This window comes from Phasianus colchicus, chromosome Z, assembly GCF_987193195.1.
Source record: "Phasianus colchicus chromosome Z, bPhaCol1.hap1.1, whole genome shotgun sequence".
Lineage (NCBI taxonomy): Eukaryota > Metazoa > Chordata > Aves > Galliformes > Phasianidae > Phasianus > Phasianus colchicus.
The window spans coordinates 28,459,794-28,485,616 of record NC_143476.1 but is presented as its reverse complement, the minus strand read 5'-3'; the positions used below and the strand labels follow the sequence as shown (position 1 = coordinate 28,485,616).

At 37.4% G+C, this 25,823-nt stretch overlaps 1 protein-coding gene across 5 annotated transcripts in view; it reads right to left on the bottom strand.

Annotated features, from left to right (window-relative positions):
* Positions 1-25,823, bottom strand: part of ARB2A (ARB2 cotranscriptional regulator A) — a 259,865-nt gene that overhangs the window by 111,900 nt on the left and 122,142 nt on the right. For all 5 annotated transcript variants that reach the window (XM_031605280.2, XM_090131936.1, XM_090131935.1 and 2 more), the window contains one exon: positions 16,958-17,176. In XM_031605280.2, the coding sequence (XP_031461140.1) occupies positions 16,958-17,176 (219 nt within the window). The remainder of the gene's footprint in view (positions 1-16,957; positions 17,177-25,823) is intronic.

Genomic DNA, 25,823 nt, shown 5'->3' with positions numbered 1-25,823 from the left:
GAATCGCAGATTATACTCCAGATCTGTCTTTTGTTTCCTATGAAAATGCCAAGATTCACTCTGCTGTCAGTGTAACACCCTCAACAGCTGCAGTGAACAGTAGTGTTTTACTTCAAGCAGGGAAGCCGGCATGCGTGTGTCCCAGCTTCATGTGTCTTGGAGTCCACACGTGACAATCCGTGCTCCTGCAGTGCTTACATCTTCCTGTCAGTCAGGAATGGGCTGGCTGAGCAGAAACTGAATTTTAGCTCCAGCCATTGCCCACATCAGCAGTTAACTTATTTTTTGCGTTTTGTGTTTTGGCTCCTCCCCTGGGCCCATGTTCTCCCCAGCTCCCACTGCAATTACAATCTAAGATGACTTCAGACTGTGTCCCACTTTTCCCACTTCAGACATAATCTGGGCTTCCCCTGGTGATGGTGGCCAGGAAGTAAAATTCAGAGCTACGCTATATATATGTGTGTGTATATATATGTATATGTATGTGAGAATGGAGGGAGTGTGGATCCTAACCTCTGCCCCAGGCAGTAAGAGGGAGCTATTTTTCCCCTTTATATCCATCTTTATTGCACAGAAGAAAAAGAGCAAAGCAGCCAGCTCCAAGGTAGAGGAGAGTTTTCCATAGCTACACACCTAGCTAATATAACTCACGACAAAAAACTGAGAGCCATTTCTAAATTGAAACAAAACAAAACCAAAAGTCCTCTCTCCTCACCTTTGCCTCATACCACCTGTGAGGAACAAACTGACCTTGGGCATCACATCCCTCTTTCCACCTTCTCAGCCACAGCACATGTCTCCAGCCCTCAATTTATGACATTTCAATAAACAAATGATGGTGTGAAATCACAGACTGAAATCAGCAGAGCCCACAGCTGTTCTTCACTCCAGTGCTGTGGTCTCAGCCGCAGTAGAGCACCACTGACCCTGCAACACCTCAACCTTCACAGGAGGCTGGCAGGGTGCTGCCATGTCAAGGCCTCACAAGTGTAACCAGAATGTATACGAGTTTTTAGAAGACCCTGCTGCAGGTGAAATGACACTGATTTCCATGTAAACAGAACATCAAACACAGCAAGTTTGGCTGAAAATCGGTGTAGAAATAAGCAGAGAGAAGCCTGCTACAAAGAGATAGCGGGTTCTCTGCAGGCAGGCTGGGGAGCACCTCTGGCAACCCCTCCTCAGAGAAAGGGCCACGCTCTGTGGTGACACAGGAGCACATGACAGGCCACACAGAAGCAGGCCAGCAATCAGATCTCTATCAGCGACCAAGCGTGAAGCTAGGAGGCTGCTCACAATGCACTGTGCAGCCCATGCAGTGCCATGCAAGACCCATGAGAGCCCCTCCGAATCGGGCAGGGGACTGGCCTGCACCCCACTGCAGGAGGGCTGTGCCTGCTAATGGAGCTGCAAATGCCGCTCGCCTGGAGAAATCTGCAGTGACTCCATACCACACAGACTTAGTCTCTTTGTACTTAGAGTGTTTTCTGCTGTAAAATTGTTGTGTTCCATTTGTTTGAGCACCCTCCCCATTTCCTCAGCCTTTTGTTACAAAATTCAAGGGATGGAAAACTCTTTCTCCAACCCACTCCCCCCTCAACTTTGTAACTTGAAGGGGATTACTGTTTATAAAGTATCTCAGGCTAAATTAATTAAATCTCAAATGTTATTACAGCAACATCTTCCTGGTTAAAGTATCTGCTTGTCAACTACTGTAAGACAACTTTGTCAGCCTGTTGTTCCAATTTGGATTTCCCTGTTATTACTTCTGCTGGAGTCTGGCATGTACTGTCATCACCACCCAACTGTCTTCTGGTAAAGTGCAGGAGAGAGAAAAGAAGAAAAATCAGACGAAATCAGGTTCTCAGTGGCTCTGGATTGCCATCTCCAGGATACATTCAGAGAGTTGTTGTTTTTACAGAAGTGTCCTTGGGACCATCATTGGGAGCTGCACAAAACCATAAATAACAGCATAACTGCTTTTTTTTTTTTTTTTTTTTTTCTTTAAATGCCCAGTTCTCTCTGGTGGGCTGGGGAGTAAACAGCTAAAAGCCTTCCTTCAAAACTGATATTGTCTCTGCAGCATCTTTATACTGTTTCCAAACTGATAAGACACAGTAGGAGTCATCTAAGCCAATTATTTTATCATTAAGACAAGAATGCAGACACAAACATGAAACCTTTCTTTTTTAGTCTGAGGACAAGAACATTGCTGACTCATGGAGAGGAAAGAGGTGCAACAGAAGAGAATAGGAGGAAGGAGGGAAATGAATCAAAGGAAGTTTGATTTGAGAAAAAATAACTAATAATAATTTCCCTTTTAGCTCTGACTGAATTTCAGATTTTTACTTTTTGATATTTTCCCCCTCCACATAACTTGCAGGGTTTTAAGCAATGGAACTGAGCATTTGAAGCACCATCTTTTGTGCTGTCAAATAGCCTGAACACTCTGCACGGGGAAGCTGTCAGACCGGAGGTGTAACAGACCAGCTCCGTCTGCACCTTCGCCTGGAAGCAGCTGACAAATACCCGCACAGCTCATACAGCAGCTCCTGTGCCATGGCTCTGAGGATGTGGACGTATGTATCCTGTTTAATTTAAAGGACTAATACAGCAGTTGGGCGAATGAGAATGCAACTGGTGAAAATACTAGAAGACGGGGGCAGTGCATTTCAGTACAATACCGCCTGTACATAGCCCTACATTTTACATGCATTGTTTTGCTTTTTTATATCTATTATCTCCTCACACCCATCTTTTCCCCCCCACTTCTATTTAACTTCGCGAATTGAGATTCTGCCCACAACATATTTTTGTCTCGCATAACAAAACAATCGCCAAGGATGGTCTTTTATGTGATTGAATTATGTGAACAAAAGAACATTGCTAAAACAGATCATCAGGTTATATATTCACAGCTGTCTTCTCTACCAGCCATGTTTCTGACAATTAATAGATTGTGGCGAAAAGCAAATTAAAAATGAATACAATACTTCTACAAAAAAGAACTGCCTTAGTAAAATACACACAAAAAGATTTCCTAGTTTAAACGAATACCTGAATTTTTCTTAACATTAAAACTATTTATTTTGAAGTATTAAAACATTTCCATTCAAAAACTCTGAATGGAAGTTGTACAGAAGTGTTTTTTTTTCTATTTCCTAAAGTACTTAAAGAGTATTTTACTTTCCCATTCTTTCAATCTGTTTATATGTTGTAATGAGAAACAGACATTTTTTAACCGTGCCATTGCAAGAAAAACAGAGTTTTGGCCAAGAAAAATGCAGATTTTGCTCACCACCGGAAACAATGAATCTAACAAACTTCAACACATTTAAGTAAAACAACAACTTCATGTTTTCATTAACAGTTTTGGTTTGAGAACAAAGCTAGGCTGTAAAATCTCTGCAACAGAGTTTGTATCTGTTAAACAAAATAGAACAGCTTCATTCTGTACTTTTCTTTTTGATATTCTTGTTTCTGTTTATTACATACACTCAGAAGTGGTTCTTTAAGTGAAAGATTTAACAACCTCAAAGCTATTTGATTTTTTCTAATAAAAGAAAGAAAGTGCTCAGTGCTTTAAGTAAAGTGATACGCTATTTACTTATTGCACAGTTGTAAAGACTTGCTGAAGTGCCTTAATATGCAGTGTTAGCCTACTATAATTAACTGTATTTGAAGTAACTGTCATTAGTGTATAAAATAATTATCCACATGAATGACAAACACAATCCCACATTCAGATTCATGTTTTCTATTGGTTTTTGTTTCAATAATCTTCTGACCCAGAACTGTGAAAAGTTGAATGTTATTCAAGCCTTAATTCTGATTCTCAGTTTTACTGCTTAGGCCCACTTCCATCATTTTTATTTGGCAATGAGGTATACCAGGAAATAATCTTTCATCCTGATGTACCACCGGACTTGCTTATTTTACCTCTGACTTGAACTTGCACCATCCTCATACCAACAATTATTAAAGTACACTCTTCTCTCGTATCAGTGAAGGTTTTGGTACTGCAGCAGCTGCACATCATGGACGACTGAGATTATTAGACATTAGATCACTATGAATTTTTTTTCTAAAGTAGTGTCATCTTTTAACAACTCAAAACATCTAACTGCACAACAGACAGCTTGGCTGTATTTTAAATTAGCACAAATGCTAAAGCCAGGAAATGTAATTCTCAGGATATCGGAACAAAAGGTTCAGAGAAAAAAGAATTCTTATATACTATAAGATTATCAGGACTAGACTGTCACACTGTGACCTTGCTGGCGTCTAGCTAATCTGACAATATTTGGCAGAGCATTGTTTCAAATCAATAACTAATTAACAAAGTACAAAAGAAGTTGTACTGTTTTTGAGGCTCCTTGTTAAAAATGGCTTTTGGTTGCACATGGGCAGAAAGGTCGCTTTTATGACATCTTCACGAGTCTTTCAACATCTTGCCACTGTCAGATTAAATTACTTTTAGCAATTAATTGTCATAAGTTAAAACAGAAGCACATTTGTTACAGCAGGTTGTCATAATGACATGGTGAGCAGTTGTTTTGATATGAATTTCTTTCACTGACCCTCTATCATATCTTAATTTTTTTGGTTGACCTAACTGGAAAATTGGGAGCAATCTTCTAACTCATGCAGCACAGGCCAAACATTGGGGGTCTTATTGAGACTACATACTGAACAATAATGGTGTAGAAATTTCAGAAATAAATGAAGATCTTGAGAATAATGTATTATCTTATATGGAATATGTTGCTTATGATGTATATAGGTGGGATAAAAAAAAAATTCAAAAAAACCCCAATCACAGAGCTTTTGTTACTGTTAAAAATTGTGCCTGATGCCATTTTAATCCCTTATGAGCTAACGCCATTTGTTTGATGTGCTTTAAAATCAGGATTAAGAGGACTCAACATCTGCAACTTCTCTGCAACTCAAGGACTTATCTGCAACTCAAACAGTTACTTATTTTGAAGGTTTGGACCTCATTACACTTTAATTGAAATGATCCTAGCCTTTAGATTCTTTTTGTTAAACTTCTCTATATCATGATGCTTACATATTGTCAGTTTTATAGATTAGTCTTCCAGTATTTATTGCCAATTTTTATGTGATTTTGCCATAAAACATTACATCAACCCCCCCCCCCGTATTTATTTATCAAACATTAAATTTCAAGTCAGCTGTCTTTCAGGCTTTAACATATTATTCCATTATCAGAGACTTTGAAAAAAGCCAGTTCACTCCAATCGATGATGATGCAAACACAGTAAAATTTATCAGAAAAAGATACAACCACTATTGACTGTGCATCTCCTTCTGCTTAATATCTTTGGTCATTCTTCTGGGAGGTTTCTTACCTCTCAGTGTTTGGGAGGAAAAAGGTGACTGGCAAAAGCAAGATGTAGTTTTTATTTACAGTTCTACACTTCAGTTTGCTATATATTTAAATCTTTTGTGTGGTAATTGATGTTATATAACAGGAAATATTTCACGCCTTAACTAACATATACAAACAAGGTCGTTTCCCCCAGAGAAGGCAGTAGTAGGGCACAGTGTTTCTCTGGAAGAGCCCCAAAGGGTTCCCCTCATTCAAACATAAAATTCAGATCTTTGGTGTGTTTAAACAGATATGTAAAAGTATGTGAAGCCTAGAGATCAAAGTGAAATCTTGAAAAGTGTTCTCTCAATTAATACTTCTCGTGACATAATCTATAAAGGAACACCGTGTCCTTTAAAGCTAGGGCAAAACCCACAATGTAATAATTGAGATAGAAATGTTAACCTAGACCTTCAGTAAAAGGCTGCAAGAAAATAACATAATTCCCAGATTGCCATGTAATGTCTGAATGTTTGGTCGGAAGGAATGAAGTGCAAAAAGATGTGAAAAGAGATGGCAGATTAACGCCGCCCTGCAGGACAGAGGGAGAAGGTTGTGCAGAAGGGCTGATCAGAGTGGCAGCAGGTGCAATCTGTAACAAAGACAGTGGGAAAGCTGCAACCCCAGGAACGCCTTGGGTAGGTTGTTTCTGGCTCTGGATGTCTTGTAGAAGCTAATTAACCAGATCTGCTGCTTAACTGAGATTTTGGAAGGGCTCTGAAAGCTCCTATGGTTAACAATAGTTGAACAATGTTTAGCAATCAATGTTTAATGTATTTTGCTATTTTTGTAGTTTAGCTCTGTTAGTAAAAATGGTTTTTATACTAACATATTTTAAATCTTAAATCTTGTTCGTGTATAAAGCTGACAATAAGCAGTAAGAATCAGTAGTTGCCAGGTACCAGATGTCTTGGAAATTGACCAAACTGTGATCGCATTTACAATGCCCAATATCCCAGCAAGATGCCAGAATACCCCAAATAATCTCTCCACTAAGCACCATGGAAAAGTTTTGGAGCTGGTAATGTGTGTGTCTGCATGAGCAGACTTTTTCTAATAAGCAGTGTTCACTTAAAACTCTCTGGGCAGGATTATTGTAATAAATTAGTAATACTTTATGAACATGGGTATAAGATTGGAGATGAAGAGGAACTGGGGATCTGTCCTAGGGTTTCAAGGCAACTTGCAATTAATGCATTGGCCTGCACCTGAGATACAGATTCAGGTTTCACTTTAAAATTAAGTGTAGACAAAATCTTATGAGTTCTAAAAAGTGGTTGTGCATAGGCTTAATTAAAATACTGTTCGCTAATACTTTAATAACATTGCAGGCTTTTAAATTCTGCCATGCCTATCCTTTTCAGAGCACACACTTGGCAAATAATCAATTTTAATGTCACAGGGAATTTTTCCTGTTTCCCAAACTTAAAAACTGCTTTGTAGTTTAAAATGAAAGTTTGCAGACTCAGTTTAACAATGCAGACAAAACTCCTTTTCCTGAAGAAATAACAAAAGAGAAGGAGCAGGAAGGACAGAGACAGTACATTTATCCTTCCCATTATTCAAAGTTGGGCATTCTAGCAACATCTGGAAAACATCTGTGAAAAAACTGATACTTCTGTATTGCTGTAAGATCTTTTGGCAAAATTTAAGGAGATGGCTTGTAGAATTTCTTGATCTATGAAGTAATCTTATTCTCCTCAACACACCTGTGTTAAAAATGCAAAATAACATCACTGTCGCTCCCAGGGTACGTTTACATAGCAGTAGTTATGAAAGATCACATGGCATCAATCACACTAATAGCTCAGTAGGCTTCATGGTTTCAGCCACCTAAGCCTGCTCTTAATAAATGGATGACCAAGTGCAATGCCAGTAGTGCCACATGTTCAGAGGTAAATTGACCTCTCTTCAACAACAACCACAGAGTCGATGCACAGCTTAAATACTGCCTCGAGGGTTGGAGTGGAACTTGGTCATGTAGAACCATTGAACCATGTTAGCTAGAAAGGATGCCCGGAGGTCCTGTAGTCCAGTGCCTTTCTCAAAGCAGGACTGTTCACAAGCACTGAGCCTGACAGTTTCAATCAAAGGAAAAAAAAGTGAGCTGTGTCGTGCCAGTGTCGTAGAAGCTCTTCAAACTTTGAACTACGTGCATTTGGGACAGTAACTTTGAATGCACTTGACGGAGAAGACTATTGCAGATGATATGAACTTGTTTACAATATTTTCGTATTATAATTTCGTCACTCTGACTTTTGTATATTCTCACAACTCCCATCAGAATTGAGGCACTGGTCAACTTTTGCAACTGCAGTTTTTGTATGCTGATTCTAGCAGACCTGAATTTTGCCTTGTCACTTTATTTTTTGGTAGAAATAGACACTATTTGAGAATGCCGTTAGAATGCCATACTGTGGTTATTCACCAGAATTCTAACAGAATAATAACATTATGTGAACTGCCACACCTGTGTGATGATGGTGTCTAGGGAATATCGGCATAAAACTTTACTTAAATCTCAGCCAAACTCTGCCAGTCAGCTGCAGCTGGTATTTCAGAACAGACAGAGAGAAGAAACAGTAAAAGAACATAATGAACAGACATTCAGCAGTAACAGAAAGATATTTAGGACAAGCAGGCACTGTGATCAAATTCTGTTATTTTAAGATCTGTGAGAGCAATAATTCATTTGTTCACTTCACACAAAGAAAGTAGACCTTTAAACAGCAAGAGTATCTGAAAACTTGACATATCTCAAGAAGTAGGATTTCATACAAGGCCAACTACTTCACTGTTAAAGGATGTAAAAATAAGTAACAGCCATTAAACATAAGCTTACCATTTTTTTTGGCAGCCAATGCAAAGGACATATGATGAAAAACATGATTCTGTCATCGAATTTGTTTCCTCATTTTTCAAAGAATAGAAAAGACCCTCCAGGAAAGAAAGTGCAGTACCCGAAAGCCAAGAGACATGTACTTCAGGGTGGAATGTATAAGGGCGCTGACTGATCATGGAATAAGTCCACAAACTTAATTCAGAACCTAGAAATCTTTCAAAACAAAATACATGGTCTAAATTTCTTCACTACTTAATTCGCTAACTTCAAAAAAGTTCCTCAGCAAAGCAGATCCCTAAAGATTTGTCTTCACAATGTGCATGCTCTATGAGGTTAGGAATAGAGGAGCTGTACCACAATTTAGTGTTGAAGTCAATTGCCCACTTTTGTAGGACATGGTCTGAACTTGGAAGATCCAGGAAGTCAGATTATTCAGTTACACAGCAGGTGGAAAAAATATAGAAGATAGGAATGAGAAACCATCCGGGAATGAAACACTAGTTTGCAAAGAACAAACATTTTGCAGATTCTTAGGAATTACTGGGCATATTGTCTGAATTAACTACTTTCTGAATTTGTTGTACTGTATGACTGGATGCAGTGATTAAATCTTCACTTTTCATAAAAGGAAACCTTCAAGACTTATGTATTCTGTGTTTACAAACTATCACTGAGCCCATTTCCTTCAGGGTCTGAAGGATGCTGAACATGCAAGTACTTGCCCAGGTGTGGAACACCTTTATTTAGCATCTCTGTGTACACATGCTTGTGTGCACTTGTTAGGGGAAATGCTTCATTCATTGGTGGCATAATGAATGACTGAAATTTAAGTGATACTAGACAAAGTGTATGGAGTAAAAGAAGTCCTTCAGGAGACAGCAGCTCTTCCTTCATTCCCTAATTCAACTAGAACAGAGAGCAAAATCAGATCTTTTTTTTTTTTTTTTTTTTTTTTTACGAGATGCAGAAGCTTTGCAATGGCAATTTGTTTCAATTTGTTTCATGGCAGTGAGCTGGAGTCCAGTTTATCTCAGTATGCAAGCCCCATGTCAGAATGATAATTACTCATACAGTTTACTTTTAATACAGGAAACATGCTTATGTTTGTCAAAAGTACTACTGAAGGGATGTCCTCTTTTTCTGAACAACATACTCAGTACAGGCTGGATATTCTTCTCACTCTACACTTGTGCTAGAAGTACCAAACCAGAAGCTCCCAAACTGTTTTAGTGGTACCCTACACCCCAGAAGAACTGAAAGGTCATAAATAGATCTAATTCTTAGTAAAAATGCAAATTAAATTGTAAGTTTTTCAGTAGCTTTGTTCCTAGCAGTGCCATCTATTGGGAAGTCTAACTAAAATTCAAATATTATTTGATTATAAAGATTATAAGGATTGTATACTGACAAATTTGGTCTTGCGGGTACGAATCAGAAATGGAGAAAAAGAATGAGAAACAACTGTTAAATTACAAAGTATAGAACAGTGTGGCTGAACAGCATGAAGACAACTCAGAAAGAAAGCCTGCTACTGACACTACCAAACACAAAAGACAAAAAGCATTTTTGATCAGTTTAGCATTCCCTTCTAGTCAAGAAGAAAAGGATAAAACAAAGATTCAGCTGAAAGAGGAATGAAAGATTCTTCAAAATTTAGATAAGGTCAGGGTTGTACAAACCATAAAACATACTACCTTAGCAAATTCGTCTGCGTGGACACTGTGAAAACAATGTTAGCAACTCTGAAGTTAGTGTAAAAGAGTTCTCATGGAGTACCAATAAGCTGTGGAGTTCACTATGGAACAGAAAGAAATGAGGTCATGACTCCGTCCTCTCAGAGCTCACAACAAGGATATTTCTTTTCCTCTATGGGGATGACAACAAACTGATTAAAAAGATCAACTTTATTCTCAAGGGGCAAATAATTTAAAGCACATCACAGAAGATGTAGATTCGCAAAAAGGAAGGACATTAGGTAATAAAATCTTTTGCGCATAATGATTTTGAAATATAATGAGTGACAAGGTGATAATAATTCATACTGCTCTGAACTGCCAGCAACCTATGAATTGCAGGTCAGGAACTGATATTTTTTCTAGGCAGCTTTTTTTACATTCTTTCATACCAGTGCTTCCTCCACCACTTCCAGCCCCTTTGGCAGTGGTCACTGCTGAGGCAGCCAAGCAGACTTCAGAGGAACTACCTCTGAAGCTTCAAAACCTGGATTTTTTTTTTCCTATATTTTTTTCCTGAATTTTCACTTTGTTTTCTGTGGCAAATGAGGTGGAAATAACATCCTTGAACATACCGTATCCTGTGCCCCAGTCTCCTGTTCGTTGACATTTGTTTCCTAGGACTCCACTGTTCTCCTGATTTCTGTGTATCATGGTACGCCCTATCCAAAACCCATAAACATTTTGAGTGGGGTTGAAGCAGAGGATCCTGCCTTTTTTTTCAACAGCACCATTGCTCTTAAGACAACTATATATGTTTACCCTAGAGAAATTAATTTCTGTGATCTCTCTGTATTTGAAGATTTTTATGGCTTGCTGCTCATTATGGAAAAAAACACATGAAGAATCTCAAAATTTTGCATACCAAAAGGTATGTAACCACTTGATCTCCCAAACATAGAAATCCAGTACCAAAATGTGCAATGCATACAGTAAGTTAGAGGATATTATCCTTGTTTTGGATATCAGTTAAAAAAAAAATAATCTTTGATTTTGTTGGATAAATGATAAAAGATGCTCACAAAGAACAATCTGCACTGGCAGGAGGATTGACTAGAAGACCTGTGAGGTCTTTTCATCCTTAACTGCAATCACTCTACAATCAAAGACAGGCACTATCTGAGTGTAAGAAATTTGAATATTTCATTCACCTTTGCCTTAAACAAGTTGCTCTGCTTTCTGCTGAGCTAGTTTTCTTTGCGATTAGCTTGCTAACTGTCCAGGTTTACTAAGCCTGAATCCTGACTGAAAGGAAGGACGACTTGGCTGACCTATGCACAACGATCTTTTTTAGAACAACAGGAGCACGGCACAGCTGGAGAGATGCAAGGAGAGATGCAAGCTGGTTCTTTTTTTCTGAAAACTCATATGGCTTGCCTCACATTTTAGGAGCCCAATCTAACAATACACATTTTGTCGGCAGCATGTAATGAATGTTTGAAAGACAAGAAAGCAAGATAGTCCCGATTTATTCCTTTTCTTTGATCAAACCATACTTCTGAGATGCAGAACAAAGAGGGTACAGCAGAATGAAGAGCCAGTGGTGCTCTTGAAGAGATGCAAAATCTTCCCTCACTGATGATCCACTTTTCTGATTTCTTGCTTGCTCCAGGAAAAAAGGCAAGTGTAACCTTCCAGGACTGGTAGATGCAAAACGTACTGTAAGAAGTCCTTACAGTCTCAGGATTTTTAGAAATACTGAATATAACTGCACAAAAAACCTTTGTAGAAACTATTAAAGCTTAAACTGCATATACTTTAGTGAGATCTCAGTTCATTGTAATGTTTACAGAATGAAATGTTTTATGAACATTTCTTTCCTGTTTTACAGAAATTATTATTGGAGTTCCAAGCTATCTGACCCTTTAGGATTCTAAGTCTTAGAGGTCTAAGTGTTGGTGCTCAGTGAAATCTGATGGGTTAAGGTTTTCATTTGGCCTCAGGCTGGGCAGAGTGATGCAAGCCTGCAGTAGGGACCTGCAGCGCAGCTGCCAGACCTCCACAGGTGTAGCAGAGACCCCTGGGCATCCAAAAGGTCACAAGATATTTATGTCCCAGCACCTAACTGCAGTCTTTTTGCTTTTAAGTAGTATGTGTTGCAAAGAACAGTAAAGCTGCAGTAATTTTTAAGCAGCTCTCATAAGCCTCCCATTGCCAAGATGATGATTCTGTAAAAGAAACTTCCCAAACACTGAAGGCAGCAATGGGCTTTAAAAGGTAAATACGGAAAAACTAAAAAACTAAAACCATATGTTACTTCAGTTGTAGGTAAAGCAACTCTGAAGGCTGTAAGAAGGGAAAAAAAGAAAAAAGCTTTGCACTATAAAGACCGGGCGAGACTCTGGAGGTGGGAGGCCTGATTCCCAGCCACAGACTTTTTCTGTGCTTGAGCATGTCCCTTGCCCCTTGGGAGCTGTCTGCCTAGTGCTTGTCATCTTGTCTCTTCTGGTGGAATAAAGGGCTTATTAGCTCGGGTTCAGCAGCACACTAATGCAGTCACATAGGGTTTGGATGAGACCCTTACGAAGTGGCAGGGCAGGCAGAGGTGACGGCCATGGGCCAGGCCACACAGCTGCCTGCAGGCCGAACTCAGGACTGGGCTTGATCTCCACACAAAATCTGCTGCTCTGGAAGCTGGTGTGCACCATTGGGCAGCTGGCCTTCTGCCATGTGTGTTGGTGTAACCGAAGAACACACAGCGATGGCACGCAGCCTGCTCATGTCCGCCAGCTTGTGTTGCCCGCCAGCATCACTGCGCATCCGCCCTGTGTTAATAAACCCACTTTGCACCACTTGCTCCTAAATATTGGCATGGGTTATCCTGATAGATACGTTTTTAGCAAAACAAGTTAATGAGTTGCACACGATCATTTTCTATTTAGCCTCTCACAGGAAAAGGGAAAAAAAAAATTATTTACAGAAAGTTACATCCAAAATTAACTTAATTTCATTCATATGCTGCTAGTACAAACAGCACTGTTATAGACTGTGCTATTGCAAAAATAAAATTTGCCACAAGAATTGTCTTTATTAAAAAAGTTAATCTTTGTGGGGAAATATCCCTAGCAGACAGGCCACGGAAGGGCTTATCCCCTTGCCCGGAAAATCTGACCCCATCAGCTGGTCTGATAAAAGATATTAATTCTTCTTTCTTTTCTGCCTCTTTGATATCCTCTGACTATTGTGGCAACAACATTATTGCAAATTACTATTATTATAAAATTACATGATTTATACTTTTTTCTTTACTAACATTTCAGAATTCATTCAGTATACTTGTTTAAGTGGTGAATACTATTTAGAAGGAGATAAATACTGATTTACATTTCTAAGTGTCTTTTAACATAGAGAAGACACTGTCAATGTGAAAATCTGTGGGGAGTGGGAGATGGCTTGGAGGATGGAGAGAATAATCATGTCACATTTAAGCCTGTATGATCTGTTTCCATAGAAAAAGGTTAGAGATCAACAAATTCTCAGTTTAGTTCAGTAATAAATGAAGGCTGACTAGGGCATTAAGTTTCTGGGGGAAGCATTAGCCAATATGTACAGCAGCAGCCTCTGGTGGTCTAAGAAAAAATGGTAGTATCTATAAGTAAGGATAGAAATATGTTTTTTAAAAGAAGTATGCATATATTTAGCTATTTGACTCAATTTTGCATTCAACACATTAAAAAACAGATGCTTTAAAAACAATTTGCTGGCAATACGCTTGTTAAAATCTGAATAGTAAGACTAGTAAAATTCATATTGCATTCATTAACATGTTACATAAAAGTAAAATGCTTTCATTTAATATTTCTATAAAGTATTATAGTCAATACTTATTATCAAGAAGTTTTCTCCTTGGTTTGCCTTGCTAAAAAAGAAACCAATTTTATAAGATTGTTACTGAATTGATGATATTTTCTGTCTTCACTCATGAATTCACTTGGCAGATGTTTTCAAGAACAAAAAATTCTGTTTTATTACAAAACATATTAAGCAGGTTTTTCTGCCATAATGTTTGACATGATGTTTATTGCCCAGACCAAATCAGCCCCTTTAACAAGCTATAACATATGCCAGAAAGTACATTATTTCATAGTTAAAGAAACTAACAGCATGAAACAATAAGTACTTTGATCTTTCAGGCACTGCACTTAATGCACTACACAGTCTAATAGTCGTTTTTATTTATATTCTTTTTTTGTGTGTGTAAAAATAGAGTGCAATTTGAGATTTTGTATTTTAAGACTCTGCTTTTACTTATTCCTGAATATCCCAGCTAATTTGCATTTTCCTACAGAAATAAAGAAAATACTTAAAGAAATTTGTGGGAGTGGGAGAATTTCATTTTTGTACATCTTGGAAAATCTAACTGCACACACTGGACCACCAGCCAGACACCTTTAATTTCATCATGCAGCATTTCATCAGAATACAACACTGTCTTACTGACCCTATGATAACATAACAGGATATTTATTCCCATTTCTTAACAGTCAGAAACATCTCCAGTATATCTGGCACACACAAATTATCCTTCAATGTTAGATGCAGTGGATGCCTTCACTGTATCTTGAAGAATGTATCTACCACAGCTGTTGAGAGGAAATTTTTGATATTTGTACCCATTTGCCTTACTTTGCAAAGGTGATCTAAGGCTCACCCTGTCTTTTTCAAAATTATTCAATGATATTACTACCAAAACATATACCATCTTTAAACACTTCTGTAAAGTATGATTTTTCTTCCTCTTATTCAAGATGTTAGTGAGTCAAAAGCATTCCTTACCACGGGGCAAGTAAAATTCATTTTTTTTGCATTTGAATTGCTCTATCAGGTTGCCTAAGACTAGCTCCAAAGATCATCATCCCACAGCTGAAGTAATGCAGGCAGTGATCCCAAGGTGTGAGAAAAGGGTGCTTTCAGTAGCGTACACAGTTCAGCAGACCCAAGCATGGGAGGTAGGAAATGCACTGTTAGTATGGCATTGCACTGTTTTGTTTGCATCGTGCTATGCCTAGTGAGGTTATCAACAGAGCAGAGCATGCTATATTCACAACTCCTCTTGCAACCACTCATCTTAAGTTTTTACAGACTTAGCAGTTCTACCTAGCAGAATAAATGGTATTCCATCATTGATCCAGTTTTGTTTCAGAAATTAGCAGGCAAGTGAATTGCAGTAATGTATCCTGCCACACACCAAAGCAGGGACATTTTTCATTCTGTTTCAAAAAAACTCACTGCATCAGAGCCTATTTAAGAAACTATATATATATATATATATATAAAGGTATTCTTTCAGAATAAAACACCAATTGCATCAGAAAGCTCAATTTCAGTTACTGCACCCAGGAAAGAAGACTACCACATACACTTTCACTAAAACTTCTTCCCTTGGTTTGAAGAAAATTGAATAAAGAGAATGTGAACAGTCATATTTGAGGCACAGATCCATGTAAAAAAGAAAATGGTATGGAGTCATGCATTTTATGTTTTGGGGGTCAAACCTCCTGAAGCCAAATTTCATACCTCATCAAGCAAAAGAACCACAAGAAGGTGGAACTGCTAAAAAGGTATCAAAAAAGGTTTACTTTCAATAAGAGGATACTGAACCAGCATGCTGACTAAACACATTTCAGGACAACACAACAATGTTCACCGGCTTCTGATGCAATTTGACAGAAGCCTCACTGCCCTCTTAAGAAACAGAGTCTGACCGCTAGGAAGAATGGCATATCTCAAAAAAGAAGCACATAGATAGAAAAAAATTAAAATAAATCACACAGTAGCGCTCTGTTAGTGACTTTGAATATGTATATGGATCCTTTTGTTTCCAGTTCTCAGTCGTAAGATGTTTCTTAAAAGATATGGTAATTTTTATGGTATTCATGATTCTTAGCGTCCAGGTTACAAAACCTCTTATCCAGTTAGTACTGCTGTATTTCTCCTAGAAACACTTCAGTGTTATACCACAATTAAATGGAACACTTTACAATTAAAGAAGTTTCTAACGTCTCTTGTGCTGGATTTTTCTATACTTCACAACGGAAAGACGGTGTACATTTTTACTGATTTAAGCATGGTGTGGCTTTTCTGACATGTTTTACTGTTGAATGAAAATGCTAACTTTCATAATAAAGGCTTTGGATATTGCATGACTCAGTCTCGAATGTATAATGCATAGTATGTATATGAAGCAGAATGTGTCAAAGTGCAAATAATATTGTTTGTGCCCCCTGCAGAATTAGAAATCCTCGGGTAGCACTGTTATAACGATCCCATGCTGGTAGCATTACAAAGTGCAAAGGTTCACTGAGTAAGAAAAGAGCAGGGGACAGAGTTTCCTCATTACACCATTCTCGAACTATTCTAGCTTAAATATTTATTAAGATATTAATAACTCTCCTCCTTTATCTGCCTTCAGTAGTTCAGCTGAAACACAATGGATGGCTGCTCATATGAAAACAATACATTATAGGGTAAATCTGCTACCACGCAAGATGAACACCAGTATTTTCCACAATACATTATTAATTCAGCAGGTAATATGTTAAAAATCTATCAATCCATAACTACTGCCTCCCCAGTATATGACAGTGTAATACAATAAATGCATGCATGACATGTGAAGCTAATGTGTTGCCAAAGTTGCACTAGAAAGTGTTTCATATGTACACCTCTGTTTATAGAATCATTTGTACAAAGTCTTCCTTAAATCATTCTCTTTCTTGATAGCACCAGTGCATTCCTTTGGGGTTTATTTGAAGTTCCTCTTTGAAATTAGAAAGGACTGTTTTGTAACTCTTCCAAAACTTACTTTACATTCAGCAAGTGACAAAAAATATCAATAGAATAAAGAGCTAAGAACTCTGTATGAACTCTTGAATGTCACTGCAGAAATATGTTTGTTTTTAAAAAAGCATGCTATTTATTAGTTAATATGGACAGCAAACATATCGATCCATTAGTAAACAAGGACAAACAAAAGTAAAAGAAACTTACTCTAATATACATCTGTATTGTTTCTTTTTCCTTTTGTGGATTTCGATACTTCTCATAGAAGTCACGTCGTTTCTTTGTTTCCTTCTGGATTTTATCTTTTCTTTCCCTCTTTTCTGCAGGTTCATCTGAGCTATCAGAAGACAGCTGTACTTGGGCTTTTGTCTTCTCCACTTCAATATAGTTCTCATTGGGATTCAGTACTATTACTCCATAGCCTTCCTGTTTTAGAAAAGACAAAAAAAAAAAAAAAAAGGAAAAAAAAAAGGAAAGATATATGAAAAGGGAGATTTGATACTTGAAAATGCTTTCTGTTTACTTTAACGCTCTTAAAAACACGTATTTATTTCAGTAAGTTCACATAACATAATTTTTTAGAAGAACATTTTAAGAATATTGTTTGTTTCTTTTCTGTCATTAAAGGGATATTGATGTGTGAATATGTCTGTGTGTGCACTTATGCATATACACATCCCTCGGCATCAGAAAAGTTGCCTGATTTACCTTTAAAATAATTTAATATGTTGTTTTATTCATAAGCATGTTATATGACTTTTTCAGAAAACAGTATTAAAACTATAAGCAAAATATTATTTTAAAAACTCTACATAATGATGAATAAAAAGCTATATACTCAGCCAATAAAAACCTTTAAAGGAGAGAAAGGATAGAGGGAATTCATATATATATTAAAGAAAGCATGGGAAGATTATTCAGCACGGTTTAAAATAGTAAAACCTTTTGTCTAGCTGACAAGCATACGCTGCACAAGCCAACAGCAGCAGTAACAATGAATCAATACTAAAACTGATTCAGTGGTATTGCTTACAAGTCAACTATTTTACTGTGGAGAAGACTTTTAAGCACATCTTTAAATCTGCTCTAAAACTTCACTGGGATTATGTCCCATATTCAACAAACCCAGAGAAAATTTGTGACCTGCAGGATGCTTTTGAACATACCAGCTGCATTTTTGTGCCTTGGAAAATGAGCTGGTTGAAAAATACATGAATTTATGAATGAGAAATAAATCTTGAATAAATCAGCCAATCATTTTATTATGATTTTTAAATGATGGTAAATCATATAAGAATTGTAATATTTGTGAAAGATAATCGCAAATGCAGGGAGAAAAAGGGAAGCACGTGCATTTAACAGATGAGTCCTTAAAGTTACCATGGGTTCCCAATGAAAATCAAGCTGTCCTTTAAAAGTAGATTTTAATAAAGACTCACTTTTTGAAAATGTCTACGCTAATTATCTAACGGAACAGCTTTATTCCAGCTTTTCGTTCAACGCTCAATTCTGCACTTAGGCGAGGCGAGAAGATCAAAGAAGTCCACGTACCTAGCTTCACCAGAGTAAACCACATCTACGCTAACAAAAGATACTTTATTTGGGCTTCCTTTATTCTAATCTGTAGAGCTATTCAAAAATCTTGTAACACATTGTGATCACTGTCAGGTAGACAGATTGTCACTTAGTGATTTTCTACAGTTGGACACACTCGACTAGTTATCAAAATCACATTTGAAGGAAGTTCCTACCCCTCTTCCTTGTGCCCGCACAACTTTTCACGCCCTTCTCAAATTTCTGCCATAGCTTCTCCTCCCACCAAAACTAAGCTAAAGGACACTGTTGCACTCTGCTAAACAGGGTGAAATAGAGGCATTCACTACACTGTCTCTGGTGTAAGGGACATCGTCAAAAAAGGTCACCATAGGCCAAAGAGAAAATTGCCTCCTTACTAGATTCGGTACCGTGAGTAAGTGGTCTCCTGTCATGTTTCTTCCCTGCCCTTTCCGCTGAGTGAATTGAACTTAGGTAAATATAAATAAATAAATAGCCAAATAAATAAGCGGAGGGAAGGGGAGGGGCAAAGAGAAACAGGAAACAAAAGGAGGCATGGCTCAAAAGCTACCCGCGCCTTCACTGCCCGTATCGACGCACAATACCACATTATCAGCAGATAAATTTCCAGCTCACAAATTTCAAAGCCCCAAATCCAGCACAGGAGAGAACAGCACTTCAGCAGATACGTGTTACTAAATTACTGGGGATGAAAGCATGACTTCAGCTTGCTCACTGTGGAGCAGGGACTAACTTATCCCCACACTCATCACCAAGCACTTTGGTGGTTTCATCGCGCAACACAGCCTGCTCCCTTTGTTGTTCATCTTCTTGACCTGCTCTTTCTGAGCAGAGACACTCTGCGTATCGATTCCTTTTGCTTTCTATACAATGCCAAATGCAAAATTCATGTATTTGTTATAGGTCTACAAGTGTTACAGGAATTTGAAACCCTGTGTCCACTTTTAGCTGACCACAAAACAGACACATAAATCATCAAAGAAGTAGAATTTGTCTAAGTTATTGATTATGTAACTGAAAATTACATGACTCATTTGTCCAATTTTATGAGGACACAATGTCAATTTTTCACATAGACATCAACAGATGAAATACGATTCCATTTTTAAATTCCCCATGTCATAAATCAATTAGAGGATTTTTATCAATTATATTTTAAGCAGCATAACGCATCTCCCTCTACGCTTTAAAGCTTCTTTTTCCCGAGATAGCATGGCTTTCCTGTCAGTACAATTAAAATAATTAGTAATAACTGAGTTTTTTTTTTTTTTTTTCTCATCTGTGGGAAAAACTATCACCTTATAATTCATATGAATTTCTCTTGGGAAAATAATATACTTAAGATTGTTTTGCTTATGATTCCCTTTCCCTTGTCCTCTGCATCTGAAATTAAAACATGTAAACAGTGGTACCAGAAAGATTTGGTAGTAACAAGCGTTTGATAGTAGTACCACATAGAAACTAAGTCTGGTAAAACTGCACATGATTCCAGATTTAGTCAGCCTTAACCTAAACATTTTTTATTTCTATTAATTTCCATTGAAAATGAATATTTAGTTTTAGATAACATCAATGTAAACATGTATTTTAAATTCATTTCTTAAAAATGCAGTCATATGAGCATGGCTGCACCACTAAACTTCAATGCGATCAGAAAATAAGAAAAAAAGGTGGAACTTTTCAGTGTGGTTGAAAAAAATGCAAATTAATGCAAAACACAATAAAAATAACCCACTAGTACTTAAAAACAGGCCTTCAGGAAACTTTAATAATAGGCAAGATGCACAATCTTTGGCATAACTATTTAACAACCAAAAAAATCACATTCATTAATAACTTTAAATAGAAGTTGTTGTCAGAAGTACGTACCTCACAATGGCATTAAAAATACCAACTTCTGTTCTGATGAACTTGCAGCATTATTAAAATGTAGTGAACTAAGCTGAAAATAGTTACTGTTATTCTGGAAAGTTTAAAGTGTGATATGTTTTCTGTGTATGTAATTGCGGAGTTGCTTTTTCTATGCATCCAGTGAATGTAGAATGTTAAACCACTGTGCAAAACGCACAGTTTTTTATCAATGTAAAAAGTCAAATTTTGTAACAACAGTATGAAAATTTTCCATAAATCAAACATATCTGATGCCACACAGAAGTCATAGTTTGTCTGCATCACCCATTAGTGTATCTTTGATGAGAAGTAATAATCAGGATAGGCACTGATAAATACAAGTTCCAGTCTCTAATCTACGAGCTCAGGGGACACAATCACAGTCTCTTTCAGACTGGAATACTCTATAAACAGCTATTTCCTGCAATTCGCTTCAGGATAAGTTGGCAGCAAAACATCAACTATACCAATTGCTATCAACCTCCAAGTAACACTTCTGGAGGTAGAGGAAATGATGATAGAAAGGGAAGACAGCTGAAAAAGTCAAGTGTTGGAAGGAATCAAAAATCTCAGTTACAATACCTTTACTACAAATGCAGAACAATGGAGAAGGGCCTTTTTCACCGTAACGCAAGCCAGAATTGCAACTGTGCTTTGTCACTTACTGGAAGCTCAAGCGTGAGTTTGAAATTGAAGGAACATAAAAATTATTGCATCTGGCAGTAAGATTGAGGTGGGAAAAAAAAAGAAAAAAGAAAAAAAAAGAATCTCAAAGTATTTGAGGTAAACTCTCAATCTTTTGAAACCTCTTCTGCCTGGCCAAATGAATAATGAGCTGAAAGCATTCAGTTCTGCATATTAATCCACCAAGATGGGATACCATATGTGACCAGAAAGGTCAGGGCTGGAGAAGAATCTTTTGACCTATGTAACTATGTTTTTGGACTGCATGCAAGGGTCTGAAAGAGATCGTTTTCCTAAGCCTTATCACCCTGAATTTCCAAGTTCATACTTCTGTATGGATTGTTTGCAGCAAGACCAGAGTTAATTCCCAAGGGAAATGCAACTCCAAGTGTTCGTCTCCTAAACCTGCCTGTGGTTAAAACGGACGTGGCAACGTCCATTCATCTTTCTGAAAGATGTACGTTGTGTTTATTCCCCATCTTTTTCACAAGAAGGGTACATATATGTCACTGTTGCGACATCGTAGGTGCAACAGCGGGATGAGGTCATGACAACCAATCAGAAGTCACTAGTGAAGCGTTAAAGTAAACATAGCTGTTGGAGATGCAGCTCAGCTTGAAAAATGCCCCCTCCATTATTTGAGCAATTTTCTCAAGACGTGACCTGAGACTGAAACGCCTGAAATGTCAGTTGACTCCGCTTTCTGTTTCCACCCTATGTACATTTTGGCAACTGCACCCTGCTAACACTTTGCAATATTTTCGTCCCAGCTACACCTCAGCTCTGGGCACACTGAATTCCAGCGCTGTGTCCAAGTGTGTAAAAATGCCGTGTTACTGCCAAACACACATTGTCCCACTAAGTTCCCAACTTAAAATAGCTCATCAAGCTAGGCAGGAAAAGAAAACATGCCACAAAAAGTTTTTAGAGGACCACCTGTTGTCTATTATTTTTACATAGCACTTACTCATAAATCATAACACAGGGTAATTAATCAAGCTGTCAAAGAGAAGGTCAAAGGTTATGTGGGGGAGTCAGAAGGTCATGCATGGGCTGATAGAGGTCAGGGTCACACCGCATTCCTCATTATCAAGTTGGGATGAGAGACGGCCCAAGCAAACAAAAGTGAAAGCAGATGGAGAAGTGAGTGGATAGAAAAAAAGAAGAAAATTTCACAAACAAAAAGAAAAGTGAAAGAAGAATGTCAGTTGCCTTCAAACAAGGAGGAGAATAGAACAGAAATACATTGAGATGTTCTCAAAAGGTCTCACACAATACAAAGAAACTACAGTTTGATAATTTAAATACATTTAATATAACTTTCCATCCAATCTTTTTGCAAGTAGAAAACAATGCTACGAGGCGCACACACTAGTTTTGATTCCATTTCACATCAGAAGTCAATACTTTCAAGGCGATAAGACAAAAGGACCCCATTACTGCAATGAATGCTGATAGATATATAAAAAAGCTTCTAAATGCTAAAGTTTACTCCTGTTTATCCTACAACCAGTAGAGGTTCAATAGAAAGTCTGAACATTGTATGAAGAACTACACTTTCGTGTACACAAATACTCAAAAACACAGAGCATCACAAAAGTCCCCCTGGATGACACAAGCATTATAAAATATTCTATCATTACACTGACCTGAATTAGATGCAGAATACTGTGCAAAATTAGCTGTCACCCTTTCCTCAAAATCTTTGTTAATCTCATTTTGAATGTTTGCAGCTTTATCAACACATGCATCAATGTCAGCTCCTTGGTTACTGAACCGCTGTACTTGGAAGAAGATATAATTAAAATGTTTTGGCACAGAAAAGGTGAAATTGTATCTTCCCCTGTTCCCTGAGGAGTCTGTAAAACATGTACGATATATTGACAAACACACACCCTTGTCTAGAGTCCTGACATCCCAGGTCACCCAACTCCTATTTATTTCAAAACATTCACTTTACACTTACCCAAACTGTCACCTGCTGTGTTACTAACTTTTAATGGATATTAGAGCTATAAAAACAATAAACTCTTCATTTCCTTCCTGCTACTGCCTTCTAAATCCTCACTGCATTTAGCCTGTGTCTCTTTGCATGTGGAACTGTATTCATCTTATCTCACCATACCTAACTTTGAGTTGGAAAGCACAAAATACGCCCCTGGTAGGCTTCACTTCAATATTTAATAATTTGGAGCCGGTGCAGCTATACTAAACAAATCAATATTCAAAGCTAAAAGAATAAAAGAAAAAAAAAGGAAGAAAAAAAAAGACGAGATAAACTGTTACCACATTTTGAGTTTGCTGTTGAAAAGTTTAGAAAAGAATGAATGTTCCACATATATCTATAATTAGCAACCTAAATATGTCTGCGCATAAGATCTGCAATCTTGTTTCATAGTGTTTGTTCCCAAGGCCAAAACTGCGTAAACACATCCATGTACCATAAAGATTTTCTCCCTCAGTTGCACCCTCTATTCTTGGTTGGGAACTTCTGTGCCTTTGTGAGCACTAATTTCATCACAGCTTTCAGCAGAAAATTGTTTCTCATCGAAAGAGAAACGTGGTAGCATTAACTTAACTGTGAATTAATAGAAAATAATTATGTGCATTTTCAGATAGAGCTTCAAACACTGCTTAATAAACTTCAGCCTCCTCACCTCTCTCTAACACAAGTTTCAGGCTATCAGTGGAGGCTGAATGGAAGTGAATTCACCTCAGCCACACAGGCGGAGTACAGGACTGCAAATAATCCTTCCAGAATAACTGTCCAGGCTGCTCTTCTTCACTAACTGTGCACAGCTTTGGGGTCCATACAATCCATGAAAGGACAAATTCACCAGTTTCCCCCAAGGCCTGGCATCTTTTAACGACATCTGGTAGGACCCCTTTCTGTAATTAACCCCTGTATTCTGAAGGCTTTTTCTCTTCTCTTATGAAACTACCTTACTTTCTTTTCCTACAAAAACCGCGGAAGCTTCAGTGCAGTTCAAAGTTTCGCAAAGGAAACTCCTGCAAATTTTACTATTTAACTAAGGTTTTGGTTAAAAGGTCGTTCAGCTTTATACAGAACTTCTTGAAAGCAATGCACCAGAAACACAAAGGTTATCACATACTTTGCAGCACCCACATTAGTAATACATAATTATTAAATCTAATTCACTTGGTAGGCAAACCAAGGAAAGTAACAGTTACTCTCTGAAACTTATGCTCAAATAAGAAACAGAGATGAAGCTGACTGCAGAATTTTTTGATGTTCCTATGGCGTTTCTCAGCATCCTTTTAGCTGACAGCAAAAGTTCTCTGCTGCAAATTCATTTTCCAGCCCACTTTGTCTCCTCCCAGAGAATGTCACAGTATGTCTTAATTATTCTCAATTGTATTTTGTAATGAATATTCCCCAAAATAAGTTTTAAGCTTATATTCTTATGTAGCACAAGATGAAAAAATGAATTTATTCTAAAATGCGCTCTATTTCCTTCTCTTTTCTAATCGTGTAAAATGTTTTTGTAAACATTTTGTTAAGTGTTCTGTTGACATTTCAGTGGGCTCAGAGGTTAGTCTAGATTTTTAACATCTTTAGCTTGCGCTGAGGCAATCCAACTAGCCAAGTTCTTCTACTTCACCTTTCATCTGCAAGAATTTATACACATTAAACTACTACAGCAAAAGAGATAAAACATAAATCTCTTTGAAGGTCTCTATTTCAAGTTTTTGTTCTGCAGTGTAGAAGAAAAATACATCACACACTAAGTGTTTTCCGTAAAATATTGAAGTTATCGAAGTCTTTCAAGGCAATATCCATTTAGTGCTGATCATCATTTGTGACCACAGTCTAAAAATCTTGTATCTGAATGACAAAAAATTCAGTTGGTTTTAGCATGTATTTGCATTCAGACACATCCCTAAAAAAGGGAAGTGGCTTGTAATCCAAAAGTAAAGGTTCTGGTTTGTACCTAGCTCCAATAAACAGGTGCAACTGGTACACTGATGCTCCTTCCTTCCCATAGTGACCTATGTCAGAAGACCTTCTTATACTTCTTCTGCTAAATAATTTAATTACTTATGAGTTATGGTTTCTTTGTAACCTTTTAAATGACTAACTCATTAAAATGCAAAAATATGCAAAACATGATGTCACTGGGTCAAACAGCTGTGTTGGTAAAATTATGGCTGTGAAAGTCCCTAAGAACATGAAAATATTAATAATTTATATTGCTCATTATATGGCAAAAACTCTTTAAACAGATTTAGAGACAGATTAATTTTGTAATCACAAAACGCTACACTACCTCACGGTAACAAATCTTTTTACCATCTGTGACCCTTTTGTATACACAAAATATAGCTCAAGAATCTCTTTGTTAATAGGTTCTAAATTACAAATATTGTTGAAAAATGCCTTGTGAAACTCTAATATGAATGTAGAGAATTGTGGTTTAAAAAAAATCTTCTTTTCGGTATGGATTTTATGATCACTTACGTTTTTCTGAAAAGACAGCACATAGCAAGAAAACATAGGTATTTCTTAAATGTCAGCAAGATCCTTTGCTGCAAATACTTTGCAAATTGGTATCACATGCAACTTGGTCTTGTGCTACTTAGAGGCTATTGCTTTTTGAACCCAGATGTTTTCTGGAATTTGTGAAGCAACAGACAAGTACTGCTGAAAATATGTAAACAAAGTGTTATCACATCCAAAGTTTAAAATGTCTCATATCAGTGCTGCACAGTGCCTCACTCATAATGCTAAAATGGAAGGAGAGTGAACCCTTCATTCCAGGGATTCCCTATTGATTGTATCTTTAGACACACAGAGGTTTCAAGTTGCAATAAACAAGATTTCTGAAGCTGCTAGCTCCAGGTTTTTTCTGTTGTACACACATAAGATATTGCCCTATGAGCTACTAGAACTTTTCTCTGGGAC